This window comes from Rhamphochromis sp. 'chilingali', assembly GCF_963969265.1.
Source record: "Rhamphochromis sp. 'chilingali' genome assembly, chromosome: 7".
Taxonomy (NCBI): domain Eukaryota; kingdom Metazoa; phylum Chordata; class Actinopteri; order Cichliformes; family Cichlidae; genus Rhamphochromis; species Rhamphochromis sp. 'chilingali'.
The window spans coordinates 14,433,268-14,459,052 of record NC_137934.1 but is presented as its reverse complement, the minus strand read 5'-3'; the positions used below and the strand labels follow the sequence as shown (position 1 = coordinate 14,459,052).

General features: G+C 38.9%; 2 protein-coding genes across 3 annotated transcripts; one reads left to right on the top strand and one right to left on the bottom strand.

Moving 5' to 3' along the window:
* Positions 1-8: 8 nt before the first annotated feature.
* On the bottom strand, positions 9-2,986 carry bik (BCL2 interacting killer). Its single transcript, XM_080887853.1, has 6 exons — positions 2,930-2,986; positions 2,796-2,824; positions 1,710-1,797; positions 1,391-1,543; positions 1,182-1,296; positions 9-631 (listed from the first exon to the last, which is right to left on the bottom strand). The coding sequence occupies exons 3-6, from the start codon at positions 1,787-1,789 to the stop codon at positions 515-517; spliced, it is 465 nt and encodes a 154-aa protein (XP_080743979.1). The 5' UTR covers positions 1,790-1,797; positions 2,796-2,824; positions 2,930-2,986; the 3' UTR covers positions 9-514.
* Positions 2,987-4,777: 1,791 nt separating this feature from the next.
* ttll1 (tubulin tyrosine ligase-like family, member 1) lies at positions 4,778-24,404 on the top strand. 2 transcript variants are annotated; one of them, XM_080886292.1, is made up of 10 exons: positions 4,778-5,361; positions 5,502-5,625; positions 6,700-6,908; positions 6,995-7,175; positions 7,440-7,577; positions 7,740-7,848; positions 9,504-9,647; positions 10,966-11,052; positions 11,874-12,037; positions 22,324-24,403. In XM_080886292.1, the coding sequence occupies exons 2-10, from the start codon at positions 5,513-5,515 to the stop codon at positions 22,451-22,453; spliced, it is 1,275 nt and encodes a 424-aa protein (XP_080742418.1). In that variant the 5' UTR covers positions 4,778-5,361; positions 5,502-5,512; the 3' UTR covers positions 22,454-24,403. The 2 variants fall into 2 exon arrangements, with proteins under 2 accessions (XP_080742418.1, XP_080742419.1); XM_080886293.1 differs by lacking the exon at positions 4,778-5,361 and having other exon boundaries at positions 5,506-5,625; positions 22,324-24,404.
* Positions 24,405-25,785: the final 1,381 nt, after the last annotated feature.

Genomic DNA, 25,785 nt, shown 5'->3' with positions numbered 1-25,785 from the left:
TTTTTTTAATTTACAATGTTGTCACATTTTTGTCATTAAGAAGTTTATTTGGCGTCACATGAAAAAGCAGTTTCAAATCTTGAACAGAAAGTCCAGCTCCCTTCATTGTACACTAAGCAATGCTACATATCATTTGAAAACATTTTGGCCTCTTAAACCAGTAAGAAACAAATCTGGATACAAAAGACTGCAAGCCAGCAACAGTCCAGTCAACATGTTTTCTGACATGAATCAACATGTCACTGCTACAATAAACTGGCCAACTCCTTAGGCAAGGCTAGATTTCCTTTAAACAATTTACTCCCAACTAATTTTACATTATACTTTTTTTTTCTTCTCTTTTGAGAGAAGAGGTTGTCGTCCTCACTTTCAACTTCAATACCGCTCAATAAAAACAGTTATTTAAAAAAAAGGGAAAAGTCAAAGTAAACAGCAAGAGAAAACAGCAGTAATTCTCACTCGATAGCAAACATATTTTGACAAACATGGCTGAGAAGACCTGCTCGTGGCCCTCTTAAGCTTTCTGCTCCGTCCATAGTGCACTGAAAATGGTCACCATGGCCACCAGTGCCACAGTAACAAGTGCTCCTCTGTTCCACCCAGTGCAGGTTACTGGGTTAAAGTTGGATGCCTGTAAAATGAGACATAATGAGAAAAAGTGGGCTGTTTTGGATAGATGTACCAAATTATATTTAATATAACACGACCACACAACAGTCAACAATGCAACAAAGCAAGACTGCTCAAATCCACCTATTTTGACTATTTTGGCTCTATTATTTTTATTTTTTTATGTTTAAATTGAGTTTCTCCTTGTTTTATGTATAGGTTCTTATCTAAAAATCATATTTATATTGGGGTTCAAATTGAGAAAGTAGTTCACAGATGGGATCCACTTTAAAATCTTTGATTCTTTATTAAACTGTCTGCCAATTAAACGTTTTTGCAGGTTATGCATCTGTTGACTTTGCTGACACAACCTCCAAAGGAATTAAACCAGGAAGCTTTGCTTGTTTGGCACATGTGTAAACCTCTACACTTTGGAGTCATTGGATAAACCCGCTGCTGTAAATGGAAAGATATCTCTTTTCCTTGGAATACAAAGCCTTAATGCAAACACTAAGAGCAATGAACCTTTATGCATACGTATAATGCAGAGATGCGTTAAAGAGAAGAGTTACCCAAGCTGTCAAGGCCTCAACTCTGAGGATCCCCTGCCCAGGTGCAGTGCTCACTAACCAGGTCTTCATTGCAGCAGACAAACCCCGAAAAGTTCCTAACTGATTGTGAATATCCCTATGAGGAAGCAGTGAGAAGTTAGAACCAATCACACAAATGTAATAGTTTGATAAGTGAAATAAAATAAGAGGGAAAAATTTTTTTTTTTTACCTATAGATGGTCCGAGTCAGTGCCTGGGCAGGTCTCAGGAGGTTTAAGGGAGTCGGAAGCTGGTTTGGCATTCTGCTGGCATACTCTCGGTCTAGCTGGTCACCGATTAAAGCCAACTGGCGGCCACAGGCCCGTGCAACCCTGTCACTGATCCTGAGGGAGGAAAAGGCAGGTGTGTTTAGAATCCATCATAAATATGGGGAACTCAATAAAAATCTCTTTTTTATAAAGTTGTTTTTGCCCAAGGCACAAGCCCGAGCTGTGTGTTTGTTTCTGGTATTAATAGTCGAACTGGGGCAAGGGCGGGACTATACAGTACCTCAGGGTGCCAGGGTCCACCTCACTAGGTCCAGCCTGGAGGGCGATGACACGACTTGGGCGTCTTGTTTGTTCCACCATTTTGTTTTCTGAGAACATATATGCAAATTGTTCATATCGTGCAGCAGACTGCTAAGAACATCAACAGGACAGACAATGGCTCCACAGCCTGAAAGTGTCTGTGTGTTATCTTTGCTCAGGCTCCCAACGGTCAATAACAGGCTGTGTAAATACTGGCTCATGTGACCAGGATAGGTGTGGACTGGGTTACTAGGCTGAAAGAAAAAAACAGCTCCAGAGATAACATCATCTCTTGGCTCAAGTCCAACCTTTGTGCTGTACTTTCTTTTTAAACTGCAGCAAAAATGCATTGCAATGCTTTCATGTTTACGACCAACTTACGACAACTCAAGACGTAACACTTTACATTCAATTTGCCTTTTCACTGAATTTTTTGTTTTTGTCTTAAAGTCCAGCTTAAAACAGGTTTATAATCTCCCAGGTACACCTGTCTTGAGATCAGTTCCTGTTGCACCTGCAATCCTGCCATTTAATGCAAATGCTGAATTTCCATAACTCAAATTAACCAAACTGCCATTTTACTCTCACAGAGAAGGATAGAAAAACACCACCGGGTCAGAAGAATCAGATCACAAGCTTTAAATACTATAAATCTTGACAAATCAAGAACTGGTTTTCCCTGGATTTAATTGCAACGTCTTTATTTTTACAAACCCTTTTTCTTTTGGCAAAACATCAGCAAACTGAAGCCTTAAACGTGGAAACATAAACACCACCATTAAAACGACAGGCAGCCATCAGGTAGAAGCCATATTGCCACAACAAAGTGCGGAGTCATTGCTCTCAGCAAACAAAGGTCGTTTTGAAGATCACACATATTGAATTAGATAAACAATAAACAGGTATTAAACCATTTAAAGACTTAAATTAGTGTATTGTATCATGTTTGAGCAGTATAATATTAGATATTAGTCGAGTATGAATATCCCAACCCTGAGAAGTAAACAGGTGCACACTCTCGTTCTCTCTCACACACACACACACACAAAAGGAAATTAAAAACTACCTTTTTATGTTGATTAAGTGGACGCCGCCCTGAGATAAAAGCAAACAAATTAAAAATAAACATTGTAATGTTAAAAATTGCTGGAAAATACTGAATAAAAGCATAATTTCGAAGTGTTTTCTTCCTCTACTTACAGCAGCGCCCTTTAATCTCGACGCTCTCAGGTAACTGCTGCCGCTAATGACAGGACACACCTTTATCTATCACCGCTGGGGCTTCCGCCGACAGTGAACACCAGGGGGCCACCTGTAAGATGCATTCTGGTAATGTTTGCAGGGTTATTATTAATAACCACAGCTTAAAATTACTCTGCGAGGTGCGCGGTTGGGCTGGGGTAGGCTCCAGGCTGGGTTATTTACAGGTCCAAGAGGGTTTCTGAAGTCCGGAATGGAAACCAAGCTCACAGAGGAGCAACTTCTAGGAAAGAGGACAAGGTGACGTTAGCGAGGTAGGACAGGTGAAGTTCAAGCAGACAAACACGAAGCCTAAACTGCATGACTGCACCAAGCCTGTCGTCCAGGCATCTGGAAATCCACATTCCAGCCATAATCCATTTTCTTTCGTTTTAAAACAAATTAAATTATTTTAATTAGTTATAAATTAATTTAATGCTATTGTTACACTAATTCTATCTACATTTGTGATGTTATTAGTCATACAGTTTCATGTGTTTTCTTTTTTTTCGCAACCGTGTAGCAGGTTGCATATTACTAAACCTACACTTTCTCATACGTTAGAGTAAGAGCATGCCTGTGTTGCCTGTCTGGTGAGCCACAGGCAAACAGGCAAAAGCTGTGTATTATTGGCATAAAGTTAGGTCTGTTATATGCAACTTTATCATCTCTGAAATGGGGTGGTGATGGGTTTGTGGTGATTCGTAGAAAAAGATTTATAATCTATGAACGGAGCTACTGATTCCACTTTTTGCTGAAAACAAGTAAGCAGCTGATAGCTGAATGAATATCAGCAGTTTTGAAGTCCTGAATTTTTAAATCGGACATGTAATTGAGTCAAACACATCAAAATGGTTGTCTTTTATGCTTATATTCCATATGAGCCATTTAATGACATTACATCCTGCTGGACAAAACTCATCTCACAATCCTGTAACAGCTAGCTGCCTAGTAGGTAAGTCAAATACCAATATTACTATAATTTTTAACAGTATTACTATAACTAATGTTGTTACAAAAATATTAGTATTAGCATACCTTTTTGTCATCTTTTTGTACATAAAACCTGAAACGCATTGAACACGTAGCATTTAAAAACGGGTATTGCTAAATGAATATGTGTTAAAGTATATCATCGTTAGGAGAGTATTTATATGTGAATAAAAAATTGTTCGTATTTGATTATTACAAATGAAACCTGTGTGAATTTCATGACGCAGATCAACTTCATATGGAATTTGAATTGGGTGTAATCAGTCAATATGCTTTGTATCAAAGCTTCAGGCTGCTGTGGTGTAATGTTGTTGGGGATGTTTTCTTGGCACGCTTTGGGGCCCTAACTGATTATCATTTAAAACCACAACCTACCTGTTTACTTTTGCTGACCATGTCCATCCCTTTATGACCGAAGTGTACCCATCTTCTCATGGTTGCTTCCAGCAGGATAATGCACCATGTCACCAAAACTAATAATAATAATAATCTCAAACTGACCTCCACAGTCACATGATTTCAAGCCGGTAGTGCACCTTTGGGTTATGCAACCGACACATCGTTAGGCAATGATGCTACTATATCAGGAAAGTTTCCAATACCTTACTGAATTTATGTCATAAAGAAGCTCTGAAATTGATAAGTGGCCAACTCTGTACTAGCAAAGTGTACCTAATGAAGTGGCTTTAGGGACATTGTTTTACAATGACCACGATGCGGTGCTTGTCTGTTAACTCGGACCTTATTATCTTGAATGAAGAAACAAACTAATGCTTACTATTCACGAATACATACAAGGTAGTAAATAACTGATGTTTCATTTTTCTGGAAGGACGCGATGCATTGTTGCCATCCACAGTCCAACACTGACCTCTCCTGGTGCTTTCTTGTAGCACGCCACACAATGACATCACTGCGTCCTTGGTTGCTAGGTAATTCTTCCGGAAGGACCAAGCCCGTAACGACGTCCTTTAGTGGTTTTGAGACCTTTCCTTCTTTAAACGTGTCGCTAAAAATTTTTTAACGTAGTTACTAATCTGTGTACATGCAATTACATTTACATAACAAAGACTTTTATTGTGAAGAGGAGTTTGACTGTGCTGGGCGTTTTCGTCTCTGTCCAGCTTCACGTCGCCGGGATAATTAAAAAGCAGCTTGTTGGCGATTAAAACAGCTAGCATGGAGGTAGCTTTCAGTCGCTAGCTGCTTCTGCTGATGGTGTGTTTCGCTGTGAGTTTAGCTCAGGGACAGTTTGTGGGTATTGCATCACTGACCGGATGATGTCCGCCCAGCCTCTGCGGCAGCATCAGCAGCCCGGGGAGGATTCAGCAGCTTGCTAACAGAGCCAGCCCGGCTAGCTCATGCTGATGACTGGCTGTTTTCCTGGCATTGACTTTCAGGTAGTTCACTGGTGCAAAATGCTTTAGTTTCTTGTAAAAGAATGACATTTTTCAAATATATGTCTATGCATTGGTCCTGTCTGTCTGTGGTGCTTTTCTATGTGTTTACCTGTTGTTGTTTTTTTTGTACTCCACCCTAGTGGGAGGCACCATGTCCGGTAAGGTTAAGTGGGTGACAGATATTGAGAAATCAGTGCTTATCAACAACTTTGAGAAAAGGGAATGGATTCAAGTTACAGAAAACGACGACTGGAATTTCTACTGGTAGGTTTTATATCTAGAGCACACCTGCACCTGTCCAGCTTGGATAAATACATTCAATTGGCACATACACAGGCACATAAGTTCTTCCTGCTTATATGATGCAATTACAAGTAAAGGTCCTGCATTAAAAATCATACTTATAAAGTATTCATATGATTAATCTTGACCTCAATAGCGTGTTTAGATTTAAGCAAGGGCGTGCTTTAACTGGTTTACAACAGATATTGTTATGTAGGGTTAGGGTAGGGTTATGTAGGGTTAATAAAAAGTATAGTTATGGTAATCTTACAAATAAAGAGAATAAAATATAAGAAATAGCAGGGGGTCAGTAAGAAAAAAATCAGGAAAGGCTCTTTGATAACTGTCTGCTCCCAGAAGACATTTAAGAGGTGAGAGATCAGTTTTCTTTAGGGAGATCGTTCCAAAGGTTGGGAGGATTATTTGACATGTAGGCTCATGGGCTACTAAGAAGTCAGACGCATAACCAGACAAGAGGTCATAGTGTCACCCTGGACCTCCTCACCTGCATCAACTATTACCATATAATAAAGTTAATGGTGAGATTTTAAAATCTGCCCTCATATCTCCAGTGAGCCAGTGTAATGAGACTGGTACATGTGTCTCTGAGGTTAAAAGAAGAATCTGAAGGACTGTGAGATGATTAAGAGGATATGTAACTGTTTTTATAAAGCTGTCACAAAGAACTGGTATAAACCTGATCCTCTGAGTCTTAAAGGAAGGGAAATCTTTATGATGGAAAGGATGACGTTCTTGCTAAGGTCTGAAGGTCTAAAAGTGGAAGAAATGGATCATCTTTATGGGTGCTGAAGAAGATGTTGCCTTCTTATAAATTAGATGGTTATGGACACTTAGGACAGTATATGATTTGTTTAATTAAATAACATGGATCCTCAGCTATACAGTTCTTTTTGTAAGACTGAAAAACTGAAATTTAGGATCTAGGTTGGCAAATCAGATGCATATTTATCGTGAAAATATCAATTAATATATTTATTAGTGTGATACTCAATGTACCAAGTGTATTTTGAGCGGGTTATTTGTACCCACATGCAGGATGAGCATCCAGACCATCAGGAATGTGTTCAGCGTGGACACTGGTTACCGCCTGTCAGATGACCAGATGGTTAACCACTTCCCCAATCATTATGAGCTGACTAGGAAGGACCTGATGATCAAGAACATCAAACGCTATCGCAAGGAGCTGGAGAAAGAAAGCAGTCCGTTAGCGGAGAAAGACGAGAATGGAAAATACATTTATCTGGGTACATGACTTGCTCCTATTTTGCCTCACAAAACTCAAAGAGGCACGCTGTTTTCTTCAATGAAACTGCTTTTTCTCTTTGTGCAGATTTCGTCCCGGTGACGTTCATGCTTCCTGCTGATTATAACCTCTTTGTGGAGGAGTTTCGTAAGAATCCATCCAGCACCTGGATAATGAAGCCCTGCGGGAAGGCCCAGGGGAAAGGCATCTTCCTCATTAACAAGCTGTCCCAGATTAAAAAGTGGTCGAGAGACAGCCGCACCTCAACGTGAGTTATCGTGTGACCAGACAGAAGCAGCAAGAAATATTGTGAGAAATTAGCATATCTCTAAATTTCCCATTACAAAAAGCCTCTATATAACTGTTCCCCTCTTGTTTTGTCAGATAGTCTCATCTAAGGAAGCTACAAAAGTTCTTTCTGGATTTGAACACATGCTAAATCTGTTTTATAGACAATTTCTTTCCTGGTAAATCTAAAATTGTTTGGTCACAGGCTGTCGTGTGCTGATGCCTGGCTGTGTCTTTGCCCCAGGTTTGTAGCAGCATCTAGTGGCAAGGAAGCTTATGTCATCTCTCTGTACATTGACAACCCTCTGCTGATAGGGGGGAAGAAGTTTGACCTGCGTCTTTATGTCCTGGTGACCACATATCGACCCCTGAAATGCTACATGTAAGCCTGTGATACTGTTGATGGGTTTTTTGATCATGTCAAAAACATCAGTATATAGGAGATGTTAAGAGGATTTTTTCCTGTTTTGTTAGTGGTTATTCTCAAACGTGCACACAAAAAACTGTTGTTTAATGCTCTCTCTCTCTGGCGTTCGACTTTCAGGTACAAGCTGGGCTTCTGCCGGTTCTGCACAGTGAAGTACACACCCAGCACCAGCGAACTGGACAACATGTTTGTGCACCTCACTAACGTGGCCATCCAAAAACATGGGGTAGGTCTGGTGGGGTTCACAGGAAGTAGTATAAAGCTTTTGTGTTAGCAACAGGGGACTTTCTGTTTCTCCATCTCTTGCTAGATCCTCATTGACTTGTAAATGTTCACATTTTATCCAAATCCACAGTCACGGTTTATAACACAGGGTTTCTGTTTGAAAATGCAATGTTTCAACACTTTCAGGAAATGTCACTACTTGGAAAATTGGTAGCTTGCCCATTGTTGAGAATAGTCTGAATTCTGCACATATAGCACATCTATGCACCTGCCTCACCACATTACAGGCAGTCCCTAACATGGCACAGAGTCAGGCCACTTTTAGCTTTCTGGGAGCTGGAGCTCAAACAGTTACTGCTGTATCACATTCTGTTGGAGGGATTCAGCACAGGCCTCTTTAAACTCAGGAAACTCTTTAAGAAAAAGATGTGCAATTTCAGCAGGACATCTCAGTTTTTCTACAAGATAAGAAATGTTGCTGTAGTAAATGTCAGCACACTTCTTAGAGCCTAAATTGTAAGATATACATGTCAAAGTTTCAGAAAAAGTTCTGGTAGCTCACTGCTCATACTATCCTGTAATTATGAAACAATGTTAATGTTAATTCACAGAATTTTCTTTTCTTACTGTGGATCTATCATAAAAAACAGGACTTTCTATAGTGAAACAAGAACTTTTCTGTCATTTAATTGTTTATCTCAATTACTTTAGTGTAGAATAATTGACCATAAAAGACCATAAAACTAGGAAAAGCAGTAAAACTCATGAAAATAAAACAACATGTATGCCCTACTTCATATTTTCCAAAGCTGTCCAGTGGGCCGAATTGGAGTTTGTGGGAGCTGGTTCAGGCCCCCGGGCCTTATGTTTGACACCTCTGCTTTAAATAAACTTCCTGTTTACACAGAATAGTTGAAACTGTTCTCTTGCCAAAACTGAGTGAGAAAACCCAATGGAATGATCTAATCGAGAATGATTTAACATAACTTTATGAAATAGTCCCTGGTTACAGATATTTGTGACTCTTGTAATGTGGTAATTTGTAACTCAAGTTACCACAATCATCAAGATCAACCTTCACTTTCTGTATTTCTGTGTCCAACCTTTATGTCATAAACAGAGTTAATAGTTGAGTGAACATTAGCACTTGCAGCATAAACAGTGTCAGTTGTACACTTGTCGTAAATACTTTGCTTTGACTGATTCTCTGATTGACCAAGAACCTTGGTTAGTCCGGGTTTGTGACAGCAGCTTCCTGTTGCTGAGCAAGTTCCTGATACTCAAGATAAGAAACATTTTGCATAACTTAACGCAAAAACATAACACCCGTGACTTTTGTGCAGCTCCAGACTTTGTCTGCCCCTAGCCCTCAGTGGCACGATGGTTGTATTCTGACTTCTAATCCTGCCTCAGAAGGGTGGCTGGATTCTGACTCATAAGAAGAAGGGAAGAGGGAATGAGGCACCTACTAATAGTCTCTGATCTGTTAACATCTTTTACTGTGCTGAATAACTACATATTTATATGTATAACTTCTTATTTATTGAGACACTCACTGAGCATTTTCAAGTCTAAAAAGTGATATGTGCGTATTTTGTAAAATAAATTGATGCAATCATGATTAATTTCTACTTAGACTCTTTACCTTTGATGCAGGATGACTACAACCATGTCCATGGAGGGAAGTGGACGGTCAGTAACCTCCGTTTGTACTTAGAGAGCACCAGAGGAAAGGAGGTGACAAACAGGTTGTTTGACCAGATCCACTGGATCGTGGTGCAGTCACTGAAGGCTGTAGCTGTAAGTTGATGTGATGTTAGTTGTTTGTTTTTTTTAATAATATATTAAGAAGGTGTGTTCCTAATCCATATGATGTTTCGCTCATAGGTGACTCTATTAGGTAAACCTTGATAAGGTCAGGTTGGGCCCCCTTTTGCCTTGAGAACTTCCTTAATTCTTTGTGGCATAGATTTGTCAAACTGTTGGAAACAGCTTGACAAATCTTGCTTCATATTGACATTCTAGCAACAAACTGTTCTTGCAGATCAAACCAACAACCATGCCATGTTCAAAGGCACTTGAACTGAGGGATGACTGTGATGACAGCGGCTATATGTGCAGGCGGGGCCGTGCGCGTGTCATCACACGTCATCTGCCTTACAGGCGTGATTAAAGGTTTCTTCAGCCAGGACACGCGAGGGCGTGATATCCCATTCTTATGTGTTGTACCGAGTGAATCGACTGAAAGGGAACTGTTCTTGCAGATCAAACCAACAACCATGCCATGTTCAAAGGCACTTCCTCATGCTAATACTCAGTTTGGACTTCAGCAGGTCATCTTGACCCTGTGTTAATGCCTAAATGCATTGAGTTGCTGATTTGAGTTAACACAAAAATCCGAACAGCTGGACCTAATAAAATGGCCTGTGAATGTATTGTTACCTACCACCATATATTCTGCAGATCCTTTTTCAGTTTTCAGGCAACACCAGGAAGTTTAATGGTTTTTTTTTTTCTTATTACAGTTTTCACATGAAGTAACAGTTAATTGTGGAGAGTGCTGCTAAAGTAAACATATTGTCTGTGCATTTTTGCCAGTGTATATTATAAGATTATGATGCATATAAATTTAGTTCTTTAATTTCGCTCTGCAGTAACTTTTTGGCAACTTGGAGGGTTACAGTTCTCACGCAGCTTATCATCACCCTTAGATGTGGTTAGCTAACAGTTCCTAATTTAAACATCTGACAGAAGCTGTTTTCAAGCCACAGCGTTCACCCTGTGTAAAAGTTAATGTCTGATTTGTAACTGCTTAAGCTCAAACATTTTGAAACACACTGTTGCAAAGCCACCTGGTTGTGGTGATGGCTTTTTTGTTTTTAGAACAACTGCACAATCAGCCTAATGCACACTTCCTCTTTCTGCTAAGTGATTGGACTTGCTTCCTGTAAAGCCTCCATACCCGGGCCACTTTGTGTGCCTATAGTTATGACTGATTATTTTTTAACATCCTTCGTTGATGAATCGCTCAGTGCTGCATCAATAAGTTTCCACATAAAAGAATCACTCTTGAGAAGATCCCTCGTGCTAAATCACTCTCTGCTTTTCTGTCTCACAGCCTGTGATGAACAATGACAAGCACTGTTTCGAGTGTTACGGGTATGACATCATTATTGATGACAAGTTGAAGCCATGGCTTATTGAGGTAAGAAGTTTAAAAAAGGAATTAACAATTTAAAAAAGTGTTTTTCTTTACTTATTTTTCTTTCTTTTCTTTTTTTTTTGGCATATTTGAGTCCTTGATTACTTATCGGGGTTGCACAGTAACACCATGTTCCTTTCCTTAGATTGTCGAGTAAATTTGAATGCCCTTGAGGTATGCTTAGATGTGTATTCAAATGTGTGCTGAAGGTCTGCTTTTAACTCATGCAATGCTGCTGACAAGCACTGCTCAAAGGAGAGGGAACTGAGAATTGCCATGCAATACATTCTTTTGTTGTTACGGTATGAGACTTTCATATTTTGACAGCTGTACAATGTGTTGCTAGGTTTTGAGGCTAGGTCTGAGCTATTTCTGTTCACAGACACCATTCTGCTCTATTTTGGGCAAAAACAAGTTGGTTGAAGGGCATAAAGGCTCCTCAGTGAGCAACTTGTGCCACAAACCTACTCAAGACCACGCTCTGTTGTTCATTAATCTTGCAGCTTCCTCTGTTACGCTACGAGGAGCTAAAGTAGGTCTTTGTGTTGCTGCCTTTCACATTGATGATAGAGTAACTGCTCCATCTCGTTCTCTGCGCTCATGTAAATCTTCCACAGTGTATCTAATGTTCTAATGTAGCAGCTACACTTCCTGATAAAAGCTTCTCTGTAAAGACAGGAAGAGATTAAAACAATCTGCTCCTACCTGTTTGGATCCCTGGGGTATTATTAAGCACTGCCTATTTGCTGCAAAAGCAGATCCATTTGCGCATGGTGCAACCCCCCCTTTAAATATAAATGTGGTTTTCTTGGTGTGATCCTCAGGTCAACGCCTCTCCCTCGTTGACATCCAGCACAGCCAATGACCGCATCCTTAAGTACAACCTCATCAATGACACCCTCAACATCGTAACACCCAATGGGGATATTCCAGACTGCCGCTGGAATCGGAGTCCGCCTAGAGAGGCCCTGGGCAACTATCAAATCCTGTGAGTGAACATGTCAATCATATTCAGGCCTTAAAGACCAAAATTGTATGAGAACTAATTTTATTTTTAAGCTCCACATTCACAAAGTGTATAGAAATGTGTCAAAGAAAGACAGCAGGGATGTAGACTAATGGCCACTGGGTATGGTTTGTCTGTACAGAATATCTGGCCTTCAAACTACTTTTTGTTCAGGCTATACAGATACAGATATCATCAGTCATGAAAGGATTGTTGCTGTCTTCCTTCGATAGCTCAGGTGGTAGAGCAGAGGACCATAACATGGATGCAACGTCATATCCTTAGATAGTGGATTGGGTTGACGGTGTATCCGTGGCTATCCTCAGTCGCTGGTTCAAGTCCAGCTTGAAGGGCGATGTGATTGAAATCCTCTTTTTCTCGGATGACTGATCAGTTCATTTACTGCCTAATAGAGCTCTTTTAACTGCTGCCCTTTTTTAGAGAATTGTTTTTGTCATATATTCGTGTAAAGATTTTGCTCTAGTGGAACTACTCCAGTGGGACACTGTGGACTAGCTCCCTATGATAGCTCAGCTGATAGAGCAGAGGACCACAACATAGATACAACGTCATATCCTTAGATAGTGGATTGGACTGACGGCGTATCCGTGGCTATCCTCAGTCGCTGGTTCAAGTCCAGCTTGAAGGGAGATGTTAGTGAAATCCTCTTTTCCATAGAGGAGTGTCCATCTACATTGGATTTTACTTTCTAAGTAACTTTGTTACTTCTGTTTTCAGCTCAAATCTGACTCAAACCAGAGGCTTTTAATAGTGTGTGGTGCTCAGTTTAGTAATTAAAGTCAGACCACTTCTAAATATAGGAAAATACCAGTATATGTACATATATATATGTAGAGAGAGAGAGAGATAAAACTATAGTGTAAATAAATAAACAATTAAGTATAATCTTCTGAACTTGTAATAAAAGACTGACTTTTTTTCTAAGCGACCTGTTTGATAACCAGTGCTTTGTGGATAAAATAGGTCGTTCTAATAAGAGCTGTGTGTGTGTCTTCCTTCGATAGCTCAGCTGGTAGAGCAGAGGACCATAACATGGATACAACGTCATATCCTTAGATAGTGGATTGGGTTGACGATGTATCCGTGGCTATCCTCAGTCGCTGGTTCAAGTCCAGCTTGAAGGGAGATGTTAGTGAAATCCTCTTTTTCTCGGATGACTGATCAGTTCATTTACTGCCTAATAGAGCTCTTTTAACTGCTGCCCTTTTTAGAGAATAGTTTTTGTCATATATTCGTGTAAAGATTTTGCTCTAGTGGAACTACTCCAGTGGGACACTGTGGGCTAGCTCCCTTTGATAGCTCAGCTGGTAGAGCAGAGGACCATAACATGGATACAACGTCATATCCTTAGATAGTGGATTGGGTTGACGACGTATCCGTGGCTATCCTTAGTCGCTGGTTCAAGTCCAGCTTGAAGGGAGATGTTTGTGAAATCCTCTTTTCCATAGAGGAGTGTCCATCTACATTGGATTTTACTTTCTTACTTAGTTTTTAGCTCAAATCTGACTCAAACCAGAGGCTTTTAATAGTGTGTGGTGCTCAGTTTAGTAATTAAAGTCAGACCACTTCTAAATATAGGAAAATACCAGTATATGTACATATATATATGTAGAGAGAGAGAGAGATAAAACTATAGTGTAAATAAATAAACAATTAAGTATAATCTTCTGAACTTGTAATAAAAGACTGACTTTTTTTCTAAGTGACCTGTTTGATAACCAGTGCTTTGTGGATAAAATAGGTCGTCCTAATGAACTCTGTGTGTGTGTCTTCCTTCGATAGCTCAGCTGGTAGAGCAGAGGACCATAACATGGATACAACGTCATATCCTTAGATAGTGGATTGGACTGACGGCGTATCCGTGGCTATCCTCAGTCGCTGGTTCAAGTCCAGCTTGAAGGGAGATGTTTGTGAAATCCTCTTTTCCATAGAGGAGTGTCCATCTACATTGGATTTTACTTTCTAAGTAACTTTGTTACTTCAGTTTTTAGCTCAAATCTGACTCAAACCAGAGGCTTTTAATAGTGTGTGGTGCTCAGTTTATTAACTCATTCACTGCCATTGACGTCTATAGCCGTCAATGGCAGTGAATGAGTCAATGGGTTTAACTCATTCACTGCCAATGGCTGGCAGTGAATGAGTTAATTACAGTCTGACCACTTCTAAATATAGGAAACTACCAGTATATGTACATATATATATGTAGAGAGAGAGAGAGATAAAACTATAGTGTAAATAAATAAATAATTAAGTATAATCTTCTGAACTTGTAAAAAAAGACTGACTTTTTTTCTAAGCCACCTGTTTGATAACCAGTGCTTTGTGGATAAAATAGGTCGTCCTAATAAGAGCTGTGTGTGTGTGTCTTCCTTCGATAGCTCAGCTGGTAGAGCAGAGGACCATAACATGGATACAACGTCATATCCTTAGATAGTGGATTGGGTTGACGACGTATCCGTGGCTATCCTCAGTCGCTGGTTCAAGTCCAGCTTGAAGGGAGATGTGATTGAAATCCTCTTTTTCTCGGATGACTGATCAGTTCATTTACTGCCTAATAGAGCTCTTTTAACTGCTGCCCTTTTTTAGAGAATTTTTTTTGTCATATATTCGTGTAAAGATTTTGCTCTAGTGGAACTACTCCAGTGGGACACTGTGGAGTAGCTCCCTTTGATAGCTCAGCTGATAGAGCAGAGGACCACAACACGGATGCAACGTCATATCCTTAGGTAGTGGATTGGGCTGACGACGTATCCGTGGCTATCCTTAGTCGCTGGTTCAAGTCCAGCTTGAAGGGAGATGTTTGTGAAATCCTCTTTTCCATAGAGGAGTGTCCATCTACATTGGATTTTACTTTCTTACTTAGTTTTTAGCTCAAATCTGACTCAAACCAGAGGCTTTTAATAGTGTGTGGTGCTCAGTTTAGTAATTAAAGTCAGACCACTTCTAAATATAGGAAAATACCAGTATATGTACATATATATATGTAGAGAGAGAGAGAGATAAAACTATAGTGTAAATAAATAAATAATTAAGTATAATCTTCTGAACTTGTAATAAAAGACTGACTTTTTTTCTAAGCGACCTGTTTGATAACCAGTGCTTTGTGGATAAAATAGGTCGTCCTAATAAGAGCTGTGTGTGTGTCTTCCTTCGATAGCTCAGCTGGTAGAGCAGAGGAACATAACATGGATACAACGTCATATCCTTAGATAGTGGATTGGGTTGACGACGTATCCGTGGCTATCCTCAGTCGCTGGTTCAAGTCCAGCTTGAAGGGAGATGTTTGTGAAATCCTCTTTTCCATAGAGGAGTGTCCATCTAAATTGGATTTTACTTTCTAAGTAACTTTGTTACTTCAGTTTTTAGCTCAAATCTGACTCAAACCAGAGGCTTTTAATAGTGTGTGGTGCTCAGTTTATTAACTCATTCACTGCCATTGACGTCTATAGCCGTCAATGGCAGTGAATGAGTCAATGGGTTTAACTCATTCACTGCCAATGGTTGGCAGTGAATGAGTTAATTACAGTCTGACCACTTCTAAATATAGGAAACTACCAGTATATGTACATATATATATGTAGAGAGAGAGAGAGATAAAACTATAGTGTAAATAAATAAATAATTAAGTATAATCTTCTGAACTTGTAAAAAAAGACTGACTTTTTTTCTAAGCGACCTGTTTGATAACCAGTGCTTTGTGAATAAAATAGGTCGTCCTAATAAGAGCTGTGTGTGTGTCTTCCTTCGATAGCTCAGCTGGTAGAGCAGAGGACCATAACATGGATACAACGTCATATCCTTAGATAGTGGATTGGGTTGACGACGTATCCGTGGCTATCCTCAGTCGCTGGTTCAAATCCAGCTTGAAGGGAGATGTTAGTGAAATCCTCTTTTTCTCGGATGACTGATCAGTTCATTTACTGCCTAATAGAGCTCTTTTAACTGCTGCCCTTTTTTAGAGAATAGTTTTTGTCATATATTCGTGTAAAGATTTTGCTCTAGTGGAACTACTCCAGTGGGACACTGTGGGCTAGCTCCCTTTGATAGCGCAGCTGGTAGAGCAGAGGACCATAACATGGATACAACGTCATATCCTTAGATAGTGGATTGGGTTGACGACGTATCCGTGGCTATCCTCAGTCGCTGGTTCAAGTCCAGCTTGAAGGGACATGTTTGTGAAATCCTCTTTTCCATAGAGGAGTGTCCATCTAAATTGGATTTTACTTTCTAAGTAACTTTGTTACTTCTGTTTTCAGCTCAAATCTGACTCAAACCAGACGCTTTTAATAGTGTGTGGTGCTCAGCTTATTAATTACAGTCTGACCACTTCTAAATATAGGAAACTACCAGTATATGTACATATATATATGTAGAGAGAGAGAGAGATAAAACTATAGTGTAAATAAATAAATAATTAAGTATAATCTTCTGAACTTGTAAAAAAAGACTGACTTTTTTTCTAAGCCACCTGTTTGATAACCAGTGCTTTGTGGATAAAATAGGTCGTCCTAATAAGAGCTGTGTGTGTGTCTTCCTTCGATAGCTCAGCTGGTAGAGCAGAGGACCATAACATGGATACAACGTCATATCCTTAGATAGTGGATTGGGCTGACGGTGTATCCGTGGCTATCCTCAGTCGCTGGTTCAAGTCCAGCTTGAAGGGAGATGTTAGTGAAATCCTCTTTTTCTCGGATGACTGATCAGTTCATTTACTGCCTAATAGAGCTCTTTTAACTGCTGCCCTTTTTTAGAGAATTGTTTTTGTCATATATTCGTGTAAAGATTTTGCTCTAGTGGAACTACTCCAGTGGGACACTGTGGACTAGCTCCCTTTGATAGCTCAGCTGGTAGAGCAGAGGACCACAACATAGATACAACGTCATATCCTTAGATAGTGGATTGGGCTGACGTCGTATCCGTGGCTATCCTTAGTCGCTGGTTCAAGTCCAGCTTGAAGGGAGATGTTAGTGAAATCCTCTTTTCCATAGAGGAGTGTCCATCTAAATTGGATTTTACTTTCTTACTTAGTTTTTAGCTCAAATCTGACTCAAACCAGAGGCTTTTAATAGTGTGTGGTGCTCAGTTTAGTAATTAAAGTCAGACCACTTCTAAATATAGGAAAATACCAGTATATGTACATATATATATGTAGAGAGAGAGAGAGATAAAACTATAGTGTAAATAAATAAATAATTAAGTATAATCTTCTGAACTTGTAAAAAAAGACTGACTTTTTTTCTAAGCGACCTGTTTGATAACCAGTGCTTTGTGGATAAAATAGGTCGTCCTAATAAGAGCTGTGTGTGTGTCTTCCTTCGATAGCTCAGCTGGTAGAGCAGAGGACCATAACATGGATACAACGTCACATCCTTAGATAGTGGATTGGGTTGATGGCGTATCCATGGCTATCCTCAGTCGCTGGTTCAAGTCCAGCTTGAAGGGAGATGTTTGTGAAATCCTCTTTTTCTCAGATCACTGATCAGTTCATTTACTGCCTAATAGAGCTCTTTTAACTGCTGCCCCTTTTAGAGAATAGTTTTTGTCATATATTCGTGTAAAGATTTTGCTCTAGTGGAACTACTCCAGTGGGACACTGTGGGCTAGCGCCCTTTGATAGCTCAGCTGGTAGAGCAGAGGACCATAACATGGATACAACGTCATATCCTTAGATAGTGGATTGGGTTGACGACGTATCCGTGGCTATCCTTAGTCGCTGGTTCAAGTCCAGCTTGAAGGGACATGTTTGTGAAATCCTCTTTTCCATAGAGGAGTGTCCATCTAAATTGGATTTTACTTTCTTAATTAGTTTTTAGCTCAAATCTGACTCAAACCAGAGGCTTTTAATAGTGTGTGGTGCTCAGTTTAGTAATTAAAGTCAGACCACTTCTAAATATAGGAAAATACCAGTATATGTACATATATATATGTAGAGAGAGAGAAAGATAAAACTATAGTGTAAATAAATAAACAATTAAGTATAATCTTCTGAACTTGTAATAAAAGACTGACTTTTTTTCTAAGCGACCTGTTTGATAACCAGTGCTTTGTGGATAAAATAGGTCGTCCTAATGAACTCTGTGTGTGTGTCTTCCTTCGATAGCTCAGCTGGTAGAGCAGAGGACCATAACATGGATACAACGTCATATCCTTAGATAGTGGATTGGACTGACGGCGTATCCGTGGCTATCCTCAGTCGCTGGTTCAAGTCCAGCTTGAAGGGAGATGTTTGTGAAATCCTCTTTTCCATAGAGGAGTGTCCATCTACATTGGATTTTACTTTCTAAGTAACTTTGTTACTTCAGTTTTTAGCTCAAATCTGACTCAAACCAGAGGCTTTTAATAGTGTGTGGTGCTCAGTTTATTAACTCATTCACTGCCATTGACGTCTATAGCCGTCAATGGCAGTGAATGAGTCAATGGGTTTAACTCATTCACTGCCAATGGCTGGCAGTGAATGAGTTAATTACAGTCTGACCACTTCTAAATATAGGAAACTACCAGTATATGTACATATATATATGTAGAGAGAGATAGAGATAAAACTATAGTGTAAATAAATAAATAATTAAGTATAATCTTCTGAACTTGTAATAAAAGACTGACTTTTTTTCTAAGCGACCTGTTTGATAACCAGTGCTTTGTGGATAAAATAGGTCGTCCTAATAAGAGCTGTGTGTGTGTCTTTCTTTGATAGCTCAGCTGGTAGAGCAGAGGACCATAACATGGATACAACGTCACATCCTTAGATAGTGGATTGGGTTGATGGCGTATCCATGGCTATCCTCAGTCGCTGGTTCAAGTCCAGCTTGAAGGGAGATGTTAGTGAAATCCTCTTTTTCTCAGATCACTGATCAGTTCATTTACTGCCTAATAGAGCTCTTTTAACTGCTGCCCCTTTTAGAGAATAGTTTTTGTCATATATTCGTGTAAAGATTTTGCTCTAGTGGAACTACTCCAGTGGGACACTGTGGGCTAGCGCCCTTTGATAGCTCAGCTGGTAGAGCAGAGGACCATAACATGGATACAACGTCATATCCTTAGATAGTGGATTGGGTTGACGACGTATCCGTGGCTATCCTTAGTCGCTGGTTCAAGTCCAGCTTGAAGGGACATGTTTGTGAAATCCTCTTTTCCATAGAGGAGTGTCCATCTAAATTGGATTTTACTTTCTTAATTAGTTTTTAGCTCAAATCTGACTCAAACCAGAGGCTTTTAATAGTGTGTGGTGCTCAGTTTAGTAATTAAAGTCAGACCACTTCTAAATATAGGAAAATACCAGTATATGTACATATATATATGTAGAGAGAGAGAAAGATAAAACTATAGTGTAAATAAATAAACAATTAAGTATAATCTTCTGAACTTGTAATAAAAGACTGACTTTTTTTCTAAGCGACCTGTTTGATAACCAGTGCTTTGTGGATAAAATAGGTCGTCCTAATGAACTCTGTGTGTGTGTCTTCCTTCGATAGCTCAGCTGGTAGAGCAGAGGACCATAACATGGATACAACGTCATATCCTTAGATAGTGGATTGGACTGACGGCGTATCCGTGGCTATCCTCAGTCGCTGGTTCAAGTCCAGCTTGAAGGGAGATGTTTGTGAAATCCTCTTTTCCATAGAGGAGTGTCCATCTACATTGGATTTTACTTTCTAAGTAACTTTGTTACTTCAGTTTTTAGCTCAAATCTGACTCAAACCAGAGGCTTTTAATAGTGTGTGGTGCTCAGTTTATTAACTCATTCACTGCCATTGACGTCTATAGCCGTCAATGGCAGTGAATGAGTCAATGGGTTTAACTCATTCACTGCCAATGGCTGGCAGTGAATGAGTTAATTACAGTCTGACCACTTCTAAATATAGGAAAATACCAGTATATGTACATATATATATGTAGAGAGAGATAGAGATAAAACTATAGTGTAAATAAATAAATAATTAAGTATAATCTTCTGAACTTGTAATAAAAGACTGACTTTTTTTCTAAGCGACCTGTTTGATAACCAGTGCTTTGTGGATAAAATAGGTCGTCCTAATAAGAGCTGTGTGTGTGTCTTTCTTTGATAGCTCAGCTGGTAGAGCAGAGGACCATAACATGGATACAACGTCATATCCTTAGATAGTGGATTGGGTTGACGACGTATCCGTGGCTATCCTCAGTCGCTGGTTCAAGTCCAGCTTGAAGGGACATGTTTGTGAAATCCTCTTTTCCATAGAGAAGTGTCCATCTACATTGGATTTTACTTTCTTACTTAGTTTTTAGCTCAAATCTGACTCAAACCAGAGGCTTTTAATAGTGTGTGGTGCTCAGTTTAGTAATTAAAGTCAGACCACTTCTAAATATAGGAAAATACCAGTATATGTACATATATATATGTAGAGAGAGAGAGAGATAAAACTATAGTGTAAATAAATAAATAATTAAGTATAATCTTCTGAACTTGTAAAAAAAGACTGACTTTTTTTCTAAGCGACCTGTTTGATAACCAGTGCTTTGTGGATAAAATAGGTCGTCCTAATAAGAGCTGTGTGTGTGTCTTCCTTCGATAGCTCAGCTGGTAGAGCAGAGGACCATAACATGGATACAACGTCACATCCTTAGATAGTGGATTGGGTTGACGACGTATCCGTGACTATACTCAGTCGCTGGTTCAAGTCCAACTTGAAGGGAGATGTGATTGAAATCCTCTTTTCCATAGAGGAGTGTCCATCTCTTTTTCTCGGATCACTGATCAGTTCATTTACTGCCTAATAGAGCCCTTTTAACTGCTGCCCTTTTTAGAGAATTGTGCTTGTCATATATTCGTGTAAAGATTTTGCTCTAGTGGAACTCCTCCAGTGGGACACTGTGGACTGGCTTCCTTCGATAGCTCTCTTGGTAGAGCGCTGGACTAACATGGGAAGCTTTAGGTCACTGGTTTAAACCTGCATCAAAGGAGGCTGTTGATTTAACTAATGGATATCTAGATAGATGTTTACATGAATGTTAACTCCATATTTCACTCTTTGGTATTAAATATTTATTTAACAGAATGTATTTGCACACCTTGAATCCCATTACATAAGCAGAACTCCACTGGAATATCTGTTTGGTACTGCTTAACTAGTCAACATACTGTATGCAGCATTGAGCCCATAGCTTATACTCATTAACTACTTGTTATGTGTAGTTAATACATATAATTAACACACATATTAACACATGATTTTGTAGTCAATCATGAATGTTGGTGACTTTTGATGGACCAGTGTTTGTGAATAAAATAGGTCGTCCTAATGAGCTATGTGTGTGTGGCTTGCTTCAATAGCTCAGTTGGTAGACCAGAGGACCATAACATGGTTATTAAGTCATAATCTTAGGTAGTAGATTATGCTGGCGTTGTATCCTTAGTTGCTGGTTCAAATCCAGCTCGAAGGAAAATGTTAGCAAAGCCGTGAAATTTTCTTTTCAGTTCCACTACTGTGATTTTTAACTACTGAACTTTTTGCTGAATCGTGCTTATCATATAATCATGTTAAGATGTTGTTTTAGTGCGACTACTTCAGTGGGGCATTGCACAGGGTTTGCCTTCGTTAGCTCAGTTGGTATTATGCAGGACTGTAGTGGGTTACTTGTAAATTTTTACGCAACTGGTTAAAGTCTTGCTTGAAGGAACCCTTTTTGTTATTATTAACTAGTCAAGACACGGTTTACTGCAATAAGCCTATACTACTACTCCTGACACACCACAACATCAAGCCCACTCAAAATAATTTCTTCCCATGAATTCCTGTGAACCAGTGGAAAATACCAGCTTTATGTCTTTATCTGTCTGAATTTCTTCCATTTTTTTCATTACAAATTTCACAAGAGCATTTTAGAAGTGGAGGTTTACTCCGTATAAGGTCTTTTATTTTGAAAGCTGAGCAGCTTCTTTATTCTGTTCCTGTGTCTGACTTTCTGCCCTCTTCTTCTGCTCTGCAGTTATCTGTAAAAAACAAAACAAAACCAAAAAACAGTACCAGTGTCTGGGCTTGTCAAACATAATAAGACCAAATAAACCAAACTTAAGAAGGTAATTATGCCAGTTTTGAACCTATGGAATTTATCTAAACACTCACTACAATCCTCTGCTCTTCCAGCTGAGCCATCAGAGTGATGCTGTATAGAGTTTCAAATACAGCTGTTGTGCACAATACGGGGGTGTTGTTTCAGGAAATCCCTTTGCTTACACATTCACTGAACATCCACTGTTTCTGTGTCATCAGGTATGACGAAGAGCAGGCGCAGAGCGAGAATGCTGAGCGTGACCTGCGGAGCCGTTCCGGTCAGTCACTTGGGTCAAAGGGCACCAAGGGGAGTGCAGGCGTTCGCCCTACTGCCGCCACCTGGAAGTGAAGCGATAATTTTTCCCTAAAATTTACTTCCTGTACAACACTCCAGGGACCTTCTGTGGTGAACCACTTGGACTTCTTTTTTTTTTAGCACATTGGACAGATGCTCCCTCCGTCCAGATTTCACTGACTGTGGCACAGGGAGCAATGGCACTGCTGCTCAGTGGAGAAAAATCAGCTATGTGCTCACATTGAGAAGGTTGAAAAGCTTGTGTTTGTCACTGTTTATATGAATGTAAAACAAAATAAGTGGAACTGACAGTGCTCTGACAGGTTTAAGGTCAAATCAAGTAGGTCAAATATCACATACAGCAGCGGTTTCCACAATTAAGACAAGTGCTGATGAAATCTTCGGAGATGGACATGAAGGATTACTATGCATGACATTGGATTGCTGACACTTTAACTTGACCTTCCACACCGGTGCTAATGAGAACATACACTGTATGGTAATGAAGTGGTATAAAGTTATCAAATAGAAGTGATTTAAAGATTTAATTTATTAAAAGGCAGTCGATAGGCAGAATTAGCAGTACTAAATGTTAACAGACTTTATTAATTTTTTGTACGTTCATTATCAGTATGTTTTGCGGGGTTTTGATGATTGTATTCCTCTTGCACTTTATTTCTTTACATGTGCTTTAAAAAGTATGTCTCATTTCGAGTCTGACCCGTTGTCACATCTGCTGAAAATTTAAATGCTAATTATATGTGTTGGGATGTTTTCTTATTGCCTGCTCATTTCCTTCAACTACTAAAAAACTGAAACACTGATGAAGAGTTATCGTCCATCTTTCTGATAACTGGATTTGGGGCTAAATGATATTGGCGACAAGCTGAGAAATAAATCTTGGTCTTTTAAAATAAAGTTACAAAACTCCCTCTTACCTTACTGATTCTGTTTTGGGCTGCTGCTAACATTTTTTCTGTAATTTTTTACTTTTTCCATGAATTCACTAATGACTTTGCCTGTGAAATGATATAAGATGTATTAAAATGAATTACAGAAGGTGTAACTTGAAAAGGTTTTCAAAAGTTCTGCATTTATTACTACTTCCACTTCTAATTCAAGTCAACAATCAGGAGTATTATCCATGATCATTTTCTCCAAATAGCAACGAAAAGACAGTGAAAGGGTTTAGAGAATAGTGTCTGCCATCAAATTGTGATTAAACAAGGTTGAAACAGTATGATTCAGCTCTGTCCTGACACAGTGTCCTTTGTGCTGTTTTCTGTGTAATTAAATGCTGCTTTTCTTTAGTTGCATTATTTGTGCGGAGTCATGATTTGAAATAACAAGCTGTGTAAAAAAGTACACCTTTCTTTACTTTACTAAATTCATTCTGTTTAAATAAAAAGCTGTCAGGTTACTGTTAGGGGGAGGGTTGTAGTCTTTGTTGAAAATAAATGTGTAATCTAGAGAATAATCAGAGGTCAAGCCTTCAAAAAGCCTAAGACCTATATGTTCTTGCTGTTGCCACAGCAGCAAAGCAGGTCTCTGCATGGTACTGTTTTTTGGTTATCAGCAGGTTGTCAAGTGGTGTAAGCTGTACATGCTGTGGCCTGTGATTTCTGACTGAAGTCCCCAAAGTAAACACTCTGTTTTTACGAACCAAATTTAAATTTAGAAACCAAATTTACTGGAAGGTTAGGTTCCCACGGCTGCTTGTCTTTAACCCCTTTACAAACTTTTGTGAACAATACATGAACAGAAATTCCTTTAAATGTTTTCTGCTTTTATATTTCAATAAAATATCGTACTGTTGATGCGCTGATAAACAGTTATGGTTGCAATTTGTCAATTTGTGTGTATTGACCCTTCAACAATAAGAGCAGTCAGTTTATTTGCATGTCATATGTCATCTGCTGGTGTGAAAGAAATCTATTGTTCATTGGAAAGTGACCATTGCACATCTCTGTTAATCATATCTTAGCTCAAGTTACAGAATTAGTCAATGGGCTTTACATGTGTTATTTTGGTGGAAGCACAAGGCGGTTATAACTTCCTATTTCTGAAAAGCCATCTGTGGTTGTTTATTTTTTTTAATCATCTTTCATTGATAATATTTTCTCACGGATTCATTATCTGAATAAATATTTGTAAGAGGATGAAAAAAACATGCCTCCTCCGATTCCACAGTGTACTTTCTGATTTTCAGAGGAGAATTTGTGTCATTCTGTTGCTGATTCATTTTAATAAAAAAAAAAAACATGGATATCGTCAGCAGCGATACATAGGAACAGAGGCCAGCAGCACCCAGTTCTCATATCTGGTGAGATTTAATTAGAGTCCCCCCCCAAAAATTACCCCAAACAGCAGTAGATGTGCTATATTGTTGGCTCTTTGTACCTCCGTATCTATTGTTTTCAGATGACATGGTCTGGAGCGCCACAGACCTCACAGTGGGAACTACTAACTTTTCATAAATAGTAATCTAAAAAAGTTTTCTGGGGAATGTGACGTCAGAATGCGCGTCTCGCTCGTTTGCATAAGAAAATCTATCTTGACTAGTCCAGCATCGGAAGTCATGTGATTTCAAAATAAAGTGTGTGACACCGAGAATATCGAGAAACAAATGCACCACTTAGGTTGCCTAAACAGAATTCATCTCTGCTAAACATTTTTTTCCAGATTAGTTTCTTCAGATTACAAGTGCAATATTATAATGAGGCCACAAGTAATTTTTTTCTGGTTTAAAATAAGCCTTTGAGGGTTGACTCGCCCTATTGGTCCACATACAGTTAAGGCCAAGTGTCTTTTCTTTTTTTTCTTTTTGCCATTTCATTAATTAAAATGTATTTTAAACCTGTATAAAAATATTTTTGGAGTAAATCATTTAAAAAATATATACATAAATGAAAAATCCTCCATATACATATATGAGGGAAAGAGAGAGAGAGAGAGAGAGAGAGAGAGAAACATAGAATACATTACCACCATGACCATGATTTACTTGCAGTGTTTCTCTTTAATCTGAAGACATACTTTATATGAAGATTTTGGAAGTGGCTGATCATTGGAACTGTGGCTGGATGACAGTCTCTTGTATAATTTTATGTAAATACCATGATAGTGTGCTGTTTAAATCTAATATTTATTATTATTTATTTGTATTGTTGTGGTGTGTTTTATGGTATAGCACCTTTGTTTTGAATATGCTATAACCATAAAATTTGTTTACATACTTATTTTATTTGCCAAAAAAAAACTTGTTTTTGTTAAAAGTTGCAAACATATGAGCACAAATATTTTCAAGCGAAAGCTGTAAATTCAAACATTATTTATGGAAAACAAAAAAAGGACTTTTTTGTTATGCATTTCATTATTTAATTGTT